This window comes from Vitis vinifera, chromosome 8 (genome assembly GCF_030704535.1).
Source record: "Vitis vinifera cultivar Pinot Noir 40024 chromosome 8, ASM3070453v1".
In the NCBI taxonomy this organism is placed as follows: domain Eukaryota; kingdom Viridiplantae; phylum Streptophyta; class Magnoliopsida; order Vitales; family Vitaceae; genus Vitis; species Vitis vinifera.
The window spans coordinates 7,542,043-7,552,489 of NC_081812.1; the positions used below are offsets into that span (position 1 = coordinate 7,542,043).

General features: G+C 46.8%; 1 protein-coding gene across 1 annotated transcript; it reads left to right on the plus strand.

The window, feature by feature from the left end:
* The first annotated feature begins 4,882 nt into the window (after positions 1 to 4,882).
* On the plus strand, positions 4,883 to 6,433 carry LOC104878057 (uncharacterized). Its single transcript, XM_010647750.1, has 3 exons — positions 4,883 to 5,493; positions 5,623 to 5,981; positions 6,042 to 6,433. Exons 1-3 carry the CDS (start codon positions 4,883 to 4,885, stop codon positions 6,431 to 6,433), a joined length of 1,362 nt encoding a protein of 453 aa, XP_010646052.1.
* The last annotated feature ends 4,014 nt before the right edge of the window (positions 6,434 to 10,447 follow it).

Genomic DNA, 10,447 nt, shown 5'->3' on the forward strand with positions numbered 1-10,447 from the left:
GGATCCAGATTGGAGATAGATTGGTTAGAGGATCAGATTCACCTAGCCAGTTAGAGCAGATACCAGATCATAGAGATATGGACCCTTAGTACGCTACCGTTGACCAGTTGGCTGAGATTACCGATACCATGGCATTACTTAGGGACGCTATATTAGGACTGGGTCAGAGGATTGATGGGCACCAGGCCCAGCCATTACCGATTCCAGGGAGCACCCTGCATGACTCTACCACACCACCACCACCACCACCACCATCTGGGCCATCTGGACCTACTATACATCAAGACTACATAGTTCCACCACCACCACCACCACCGGTTCAGTCAGCTCCCCAGGCTAGAGCATTTGTGTTGCATGGTCAGACTGAGACTACGCCGCATTCTGTTGTGGCACCAGCACAGATTGTTGATGATACCCAGGCTTGTATTGATAAGATTGAGCAGAGGATGAGATCACTACATGTTTTTGATAGGATTATGGGTTGGGATGGATATGATGATATGCCAGTAGCAGCTTTGCCTATTGAGTTCCGCATGCCGGACATTGAGAGATACACGGGGATAGGGTGCCCCCGTATTCACTTGCAGTTATACAGCACTGTTATGCGCGGGCATAGACTGGATGAGGCACAAATGATTATGTTATTCCCTCTGTCATTGAGTGGTGCTGCTCAGCGTTGGTTTGCCTCATTTGACCCTTCGAGACGTAGGACATGGGCTGATTTAGGACAGGAGTTTATTAGACAGTATTCTTTCGATACTATAGTGGATGTATCCCGGAGGGAGTTAGAGGCCCTTAGGCAGGGGCCGGATGAGACAGTCACTTCATTCATCTCCCGTTGGAGGGAGAAGATAGCACAGATTATTGATAGACCTTCACAGCGCGATCAGATCAGTATGATTATGCGCAGCCTTCAGCCCCGCTTTGCTAGGCATCTCATGGGCTTACCTCAGACAGACTTTGGCTCATTAGTGCAGGCCCTCTATGGCATTGAGGAGGGTATATCTAGAGGTTTATGGGCAGATTCTTCCTCTTCAGACTCAAAGGGGAAGAAATCGGGATCAGGCCTCAGGCCCTCAGATGTTGGTACTATTGGCATGACAAGACACCGGTCTTCACGTCGTCCTCCGTTTCAGAGTCAGTTTTTAGGCACTCCTTATCAGATGATACAGCATGATCAGTACAGACCAGTTACTCCCATTAGGCCAGTAGGGCCTACTTATCTACATCCGCCACCACAGCCAGTATATGCTACACAGGCACCCTAGAGGCCGCCTATGCAGTTCCATCATCAGTATAGAGCACCGCCTCCACAGAGGCCAGTTAGACAGTTCACACAGCTTGGGATGCCACTGAGCCGAGCTTTTCAGAGATTGGTTGAGGGGGGACTGATTGCCCCACTACCGCCTAAACCACCACTACAGCCTACCCCCCCAGGATTCAGGATAGACCTTCACTGTGCCTACCATCAAAGAGCAGGCCATGATACAGACAGTTGTTCAGCATTGAGACATGCCATTCAGGATTTGATTGATCAGGGATTGGTTGATTTGGGGCGCTCGGGTATAGCCACAGACCCGCTACCTACTCATGACACTAGAGCAGTACCTCCACCCCCGGAAGGGGTACAGTTGATTGAGTTTGCAGGGGATGAGATATTTATGATGGGTTGGGATGGAGAGGCTCCTCAGCCGATCAGTCTATATGAGGAGTCAGATTTTGTTGGATATATACCTAGACAACAGATCCCCAGGCCATTCAGTTTGACCCCGGACAGGATTTATGGGCCGCCTCCAGTATCACCAGTATACTTACAGCATGTGCCACCTATGACACCCTTCATTCTGTTCCCAGAGGAATATAGGCCCTCTCATAGAGATGTTCAGATAGTTACACGGAGTGGAAGGCTAGCACAACCTCCACTCGTTGACAGGCCATTTGCTGGTATAGCTGCTAGAGAGGAGGTTTAGAGAGAAGATGATGAGATATTACGACACCTGCGCACTACTCAAGCTCGCATATCCATTTGGAGCCTTTTGGCCTCATCTAGTACACATAGAGATGCATTAGTCAGAGCCCTTGGCCAGATTAGGGTTGACACTGCTACTACCCCAGAGGGGTTGATTCACATGTTGACAACTGATAGAGCTACATGTATAGTGTTTTCTGATGATGACTTGCCACCAGAGGGATCAAATCATGTTCGACCCTTATTCATTGATGTTGCTTGTTTAGGCCGTCGGGTGCCGTTTGTTTTATTGGACAACGGCTCTGCCCTGAACGTCTGTCCATTGGTTACTGCCATTGCGCTTGGGTTTTCACCAGATGATTTTGGGCCTTCTACACAGACTGTTAGAGCTTATGATGGGACTCAGAAGACAGTTATGGGTACACTCAGTACACATGTCATGATTGGGCCAGTTAGTTACTCCATAGTATTTCAGGTTTTAAGGATTCAGTCATCCTTTAACCTGCTTCTTGGCCGCCCGTGGATTCATGAGGCCGGTGCTATACCATCTTCTCTTCATCAGAAGGTGAAGTTCATTCACGAGGGGCGCATTATCACGATACAGTCTGATAGAGATATTATCACTTCGTCTGAGCCAGTATTACATATCAGTCACAGTGAGGATGACTTACATTTGACCGGGTTTACGTTCGATGAGGTCCAGGTTGTCAGCTTAGAGGATGGCAACAGAGATATGGTACCTATGTCATTTGACCAGCACAGCAGCACTTTGGTGCTCAGCATGATGAGAGGCATGTCTTATTTGCATGGTATGGGATTGGGTCGCCGCCAACAGGGGCCCTACGAGTTTACTTTCACAGTTGATCACGACATGCCCTACGGATTAGGTTACATACCCATAGAGGCTGATGCACGTTATATGTCACAGCTGTGTAGGGATAGGGTGAGGGATCGCATGTCTGGCATTCCATTTGATTATCCCCTCCGCCCATACACCTTCCAGTTGGCTGACTACTTCATTAGGGGTTCAGAGCATACACCTCGCACAGAGGGGACTGTTCACATTCCAGAGACAGTTGGGATTCAGGACATCCAGCAGGCCCTGGGTCAGATTCATTTGGACACCGGGACTACTGAGGCACCTGGTGCCATGATAGTCACGCCCCCATCACCGGACCGAGCTAGTACGTTCTCTATGTGTTTCCCCGATGAGGTCTCTGACTATGACCTACCTATGGATTTGGGATATGGCACTGACGAGATGGACATGATCGGCATAGGTCGGATCTTCGATGCAGCGCCACACGGGCCCCATACTGTTTTCGACATGTTCGGAGTTTTTGTACTCGAGACTGATAAGGATGACTCTATTCCTGATGCCTACACTGATGATGTGAATTTTATAGGCATTGATCGTATCCTTGATGCAGCCCCACGCGGGCCCCTTTCTTCTTTTGACATATCTGGAGTTTCAGTACTTGATGATGAGTCAGTCCTTGATGTCGTTACTTCTGATTTTGCTTCTGTTGAGGGAGCGTCCGACCCTGTGGACCCACCTCTTTCTTTTGACACTATGTCCGGGTTTGTCACCCGCTTTGATGATATTTTTGATGGTAATAATGATATGAGTATTTTCGAGTACTTGAATGTGTCACAACATTTTCCTTTGATTGCACCACCAGCACCCACGACACATATATATGATGTTGATGATGTGGGAGATACAGATGACCCACTAGGTGGTCAGTCAGAGTGTGATTCTGATTCAGAGGATAGGAAAGTCACACCCATTTCTAGTAGCACAGAGTTGATAGATTTTGGGGCACCAGATCAGCCTAGGGAGATTAGGATTGGCTCTTCTCTATCTCCTGATGAGAGGAGTAGATTGATTGACCTGCTTAGGTCATACTTGGATGTATTTGCATGGTCATATGAGGACATGCCGGGCCTTGACCCCACCATAGTGCAGCATCACCTGCCCATTTTACCACATGCTAGGCCCGTTAAGCAGAAATTGAGGAGACTACACCCTCGATGGAGTTTGCAGGTTAAGGAAGAAATTTAGAAGCAACTCAGTGTTAGCTTCTTGTCAGTGGTTGAGTATCCTGAGTGGTTGGCTAATGTCGTCCCTGTTCCCAAAAAGGACGGCAAGGTTAGAGTTTGTGTTGACTTTCGGGATCTGAATAAGGCCAGCCCTAAGGATGATTTTCCCCTTCCACACATTGATATGTTGGTTGATAGCACTGCAGGGCATCCGATGTTATCCTTCATGGATGGTTTTTCTGGGTATAATCAGATTTTGATGGCTCCAGAGGATATGGTGAAGACTTCTATCATTACTGAGTGGGGTACTTACTGCTACCGAGTTATGCCATTTGGGTTGAAGAATGTAGGAGCCACTTATCAGAGAGCTGCTACTCTGTTCCATGATATGATGCATAGAGATGTCGAGGTCTATGTGGATGACATGATAGTAAAGTCCCAAGACAGGGCAGATCACTTAGCAGCCTTACAAAGGTTTTTTGAGAGGATCAGACAGTTCAGGCTAAGATTGAATCCCAAGAAGTGCACCTTTGGGGTGACTTCTGGAAAATTGCTGGGACACATTGTTAGTGAGCGAGGTATAGAAGTTGATCCAGAGAAAATCAAAGCCATACTTGACATGCCTACCCCGAGGACTGAGAAAGAGATAAGGGGATTCCTAGGTAGATTGCAGTACATCAGTCGTTTCATTGATAGACTGACAGACATTTATGAGCCTATCTTCCGTCTTCTAAGGAAGAATCAGCCTACAGTTTGGAATGATGATTGTCAGCGCGCTTTTGAGAGGATTAAGGAGTGTCTCCTTTCTCCTCCGGTTTAGTGCCTCCCACACCGGGGCGTCATTTGCTTCTGTACCTATCAGTTTCAGACATGGCCTTAGGATGCATGTTAGCTCAGCTTGATGATTTGGGGAAGGAGCGAGCCATCTATTATTTGAGTAAAAGGATGCTTGAGTATGAGTGCAAGTACATTATGATTGAGCGCCTTTGCTTAGCAGTGGTTTGGGCCACTAGGAGACTTAGACATTACATGACAGAGTATTCTGTGCTCTTGGTCTCACGATTGGACCCGTTGAGGTATCTATTTGACAGGCTTGTTCTGACCGGTAGGCTCATGAGATGGCTGGTATTGTTGACAGAGTTTGATATTCATTATGTCACGCAGAAGTCAGTAAAGGGAAGCCTTGTTGCAGATCATCTAGCTTCTTTGCTGATATCCGATGACCGATCAATTGATGATGATTTCCCTAATGAGCAGATAGTTTCAATGACTAGTATTACGGGGTGGCGGTTGTACTTTGATGGTGCCGCCAATCAGTCGGGGTTTGGCATTGGTATCTTATTGATATCACCACAGGGTGATCATATCCCCAGATCAGTCCGGTTAGCATTTTCTGATCATCACCGGTTGACGAATAATATTGTAGAGTATGAGGCTTGCATTACAGGTTTGGAGACTGCACTTGATCTTGGCATTAGACAGTTGGAGATCCACGGGGATTCCAACTTGGTTATAAAGCAGACTCAGGGTATCTAGAGGACACGGGATGAGAAGCTGAAACCCTACCATGCTTACTTGGACCTGTTGATTGATAGATTCGATGTGTTAAGGTATATACATTTGCCCAGGGTGGAGAATCAGTTTGCCGATGCATTAGCCACCTTGGCTTCTCTGATTGTGATCCCTGCGGGGGTGAATGTTAGGCCATTGTTGATTGAGACTAAGTCTGCACCAGCTTACTGTTGTCTGATTGGAGAGATAGAGGATCAGATTGAGCTGCCATGGTATCATGATATTTATCAGTTTCTGTCATGCGACGCTTACCCAGAGTCAGCCTCGGCCAAGGATAGGAGAGCATTGAGACAGTTGGCCACCAGATTTGTTGTTTACGGGGATGCGCTGTATAGGAGAGCATCTGATCGAGTGATGAGAGAGGTTCATGCAGGGGTCTGTGGCCCACACATGGGAGGTCATATGCTAGCACGTAAGATCATGAGGACTAGCTACTTTTGGTTGACCATGGAGACAGATTGTTGCCAGTTTGTACAGAGATGTCAGGAGCATCAGATGCATGGAGACTTGATACACGTGCCACCTTCTGAGTTGCATGCACTTGCATCCCCTTGGCCATTTTCAGTATGGGGTATTGATATTATTGGGAAGATCTCACCCAAGTCTTCCAGTGGGCATGAGTACATTTTGGTTGCCATTGACTATTTCACCAAGTGGGTGGAAGCTGCTTCTTATGCTAGGTTGACAGCGGCCAGAGTGGCCAAGTTCATCAGATCGCATATTATCTGCCGATACGGGGTCCCTCATGAGCTGATCTCAGACAGAGGGGTGCATTTCAAGGGCGAGGTGGACACGTTGATTCAAGAGTATGGCATTCAGCATCACAGATCGTCTGCATACAGGCCGTAGACTAATGGAGCAGTTGAGGCCGTAAATAAGAATATCAAGAGGATTTTGAGAAAGATGGTCGAGACTTCTCAGGATTGGTCAGAGAAGCTCCCTTTCGCATTGTGGGCTTATCGTACATCTTTTCGTACCTCTATTGGAGCTACCCCGTATTCTTTGGTGTATGGTATGGAGGCAGTGCTACCTCTTGAGATTGAGATGAGATCTTTGAGAGTAGCACTAGAACAGCATATATCCGAGGCCGAGTGGGCCCAGTCTCGTTATGATCAGCTTAGCCTGTTGGATGAGAAGAGATTGAGGGCGGCAGATCATGTTCAGGCCTATCAGAGGAAGATGACCCGTGCATTCAGAAAGAGGGTCAAGCCTAGGAAATTCCAGAGAGGTGACCTAGTCTTGAAAGTCCTCAGGGGATTGATCAGCGACCCTAGAGGCAAGTTTAGACCGAGTTGGAGTGGGCCTTATGTCATCCGAGATCTAACTCGAGAGGGAGCTGCCTGGTTGACAGACCTAGACGGAAATCAGTTCAAAGAGCCAGTTAATGTGGATCAGCTGAAGAAGTTTTATGCGTGAGATCATGGTCAGAGGATGGGTGGCTGTCACTTCGAGTAGCCTTATTCCCTATTGCACACCCATACATTGATATATACTATTGCTAGCCTTTTGAGCCTCACGTGGTTTATTATGGCCTTTTCTTTCATTCAGCCTTGCATACCTTTTCTGACCTGGGTTGGGGGCCTACCCTTGTGCGCTTTGTATTTATTGATTGGATCTATGAGCATTGTGGGCATGGTGTCATTCTTCGTTTATTCTTTCTTGCATCATTGCCTTTTTCTTTTCGTCTCCATTTTGCATCTTCACACCGTCTACCTGTTAGTCCAGTTTCTATCATCTCTATTCACTTCGCTTCTGTTTTCCCTTATGTGATGATGATGCGCTCTCGTCCCAGAGCTACTAGTCAGGTTTGTCACACCCTTCGTTCCGCTTGTAGGCTTTGATCCAAGATTCTTAGGTTGAAGGGGTCGGTCAAGATTGGAGGTTTGGGGTTCTTTTTGTTGGATTGTGATAGTATGGAATTCGGCCCAAAAAATAAAAAATAAAAAATAAAAAAAGGAAAAAGGAAAAAAATAAAATTTAAAAAAAAAAAGAAGGAAAAATTGTGCTTGTTTGGTGTTCGTTGATATACTTGGGATCATCAGAGGTGGTTTTGGGTTTGAGAGATTTCTTTTTCCTTTAAGAGTCGGATGAGAGCATTGTACGATCCTTCTCACCATGGATCTGGGCGACACATTGGGAGTGAGGTTTGGGTTTCCTTGGCACTAGGCCCTTGGATCATTGCCTACATCACCATTCTCATCATATAGTGACTTGCTTTGATTTGGCGTTCTTAGGATGAGTTGTTCGTCGTTGTCACATATTGCTATATTTGTATCCCAGTTGGTTTCTCCATTTTCTTCTACACCCATTCATCATTCATCTTGTCCCTTTTCGTCTGCTTCTATCCTCGTCGATCGTCGTTTCACTTCATGAACGATGAGTTCTTTGGTGCGTATCACCTATTGTTTGTTTTTTATTTGGATGCAGGGTTGAGTCACCTTGCTGACATGGTTCTGCGATATTTGACATTGCGCACACAGGGGTTTGGCATTATCTATTGGGAGATTTGGGCCTTTGTTTCCCATCGTTTCATTCACCTTTTACCCCTGGCCTACATTACGGTCCGAGTCGTAAGACCACCCTGAGGCCATGAAATCTCATGTTTGCTTCGATGCGGTTCATTCGGACAGGCTTCGTCTACTGATTGAGTATGGGATGTTGACAGGTCTCCATTACTTCGGGGGATATCGAGGGTCACATATTGTCTTTCCATTCAGTTTACTTGCCTCAGGTCCATGATCAGAGATAGTTGATACAGAGAGTTGGGACCGTTGAGGGCACCTTTGCCTGATGTTTTGACACGTTTATACTAGGGCATGCTCCCATCCTTGCATGCTGGCTTTGGCTCTTTATACATGTACGCAGGCATTCCGTTTCGCCTAGCAATGTTATGGACATCAAAGTTTGAGTAAGCCCCACATTCAGCTCAGTTTCTTCATATAGCAGAGTGCTTCTAGGGTCTGACCCGAGATCAGATTCATAGTATTCATTGACCCAGCAGGGGTGCATACCCCATTCATTGTGTTGTTCGTTAGTTCAAATGAGTGGGTCTTCAGTGATGTATTCCAGAGTTTTCATTAAGATATTTGAGTTTTAGATGTACACATTGGGGCATATCCCCTATCAGTTTTTGTGGATATTGGTTGTTGTGGATTAGAGTGGAGGGTTTTTTCCTTAGAAATGGATGATTGTGATATTTTCAGCTTTCTGGCTTTAACCATATGTGCGGTTATGGGATTCTGACATGATATTGATATCTTAGACTGGGGCATAACTCCTTCCTTTCACCCTTGGTCACATTTGTGAGTTTGTCCTATAGGGGCATACCCCATTCTTTCTATTTGTTAGTGGTGATTGTGATTTCTAGCTTGTCATTTATCGGCATTTTCTGGTGTTGCACCGGGGCATACCCCTTTCTTTTGTCATGATGAAGGTGTTTGATTTCTGGCTTCTTCGAGTCATTTGTTGGCAGTCCCTGGACGTCATACTGGGGCATACCCCTTTGTTATCATGGTTAGTATATCAGCGGTTGCATCATGAGTCCCCCTATTTTGCTCTGAGTTTTGTTTTAAGGCATCCTCTGTCTGTTTAGGTGTTTTGAGCCTTAGTAATGGCATCCCTACCCCCTTTTAGTTCGGTGGTTCCTCGGCATCATGCTCGAGTTCGATCGCCCGAATTCCACCATTTTCCGATACTCACCCGGACCCTTCTTCGGTACTCGCCCGGACCCTTATCCGGTACTCGCCTGGATTTTACCCGTTTTCGGTACTTGCCCGGAACCTTCTTCGGTACTCGCCCGGACCCTTCTCCGGTACTCGCCTGGAGCTTTTTCGATACTCGCCCGGACCCTTCTTCGGTACTCGCCCGAATTTTACCTGTTTTCGGTACTTGCCCGGAACCTTCTCCGGTACTCGCCCGGACCCTTCTCCGGTACTCGCCCGAACCCTTCTCCGGTACTTGCCCGAAACCTTCTCCGGTACTCGCCCAGACTCTTTTCCGATACTCGCCCGAATTTTACCCGTTTTCGGTACTCGCCCGGATTCCACCATTTTTCGGTACTCGCCCGGATTCCATTGTTTTTCGGTACTTGCCCGAACCCTTCTCCGGTACTTGCCCGGATCAAATCCCTAATCTTTCCCAGCATCGTGATCGGGTCTCCTTTTCTCTTTCTGGGGCATCGTGCCTAGATCCCATAGTCCATTCGGTCAGCATGACTTATTTCCCTTAGCCTTCTTTATTGTTGGGTGGGGACAAAATTGTTGGTCATTTGGGTTCTTCACTAGAGTTCATTTCACTCTTGTGTTACATGCACTTCGCACTCACGATTCACTCGTTCATTCACTCTACTGAAGAGGGGCATATTTGTAGACCCTCAATTTTGTCCCTCGACACTGGCATTTATCCTTCTGGTGTCACATCCACCCATCGTTCGCATATGACACCACTAGGGCCCCTTTTGGGCTTAGTCGGTGTCCGAGCCTCGTGTGGGTTTGTGTGTGGTCCATTGTGGTGCATATGTGGTTCATTTAGGAGGGTCACCATGGCCATTTTCCTAGTCGTTCACATCACGCTATAGGAAGGAAGTGGGGTCATCCCGATGTTTTAGCTTAGTTGGGGTTTATAGGGGCATGTTGAGGTTCGGAGTACTCAGGCTTGTTTTGATCGTATCTCCCTCATCCAAACTCGGAATCAAGAACCGTTTCTTTTTATGGATTCCTTATTCTTCCAGGAACATTCTGTAAAAGTTTCAAAATTTTTTACAACCAGTCGGCTGGTTGGCAGCCGGTTCAACCGGTTCATTAGGTCAGCCGGTGTAGAACACTGATTTTTGGTAATTGTTTTGATCATATCTCCCTCTTCCGA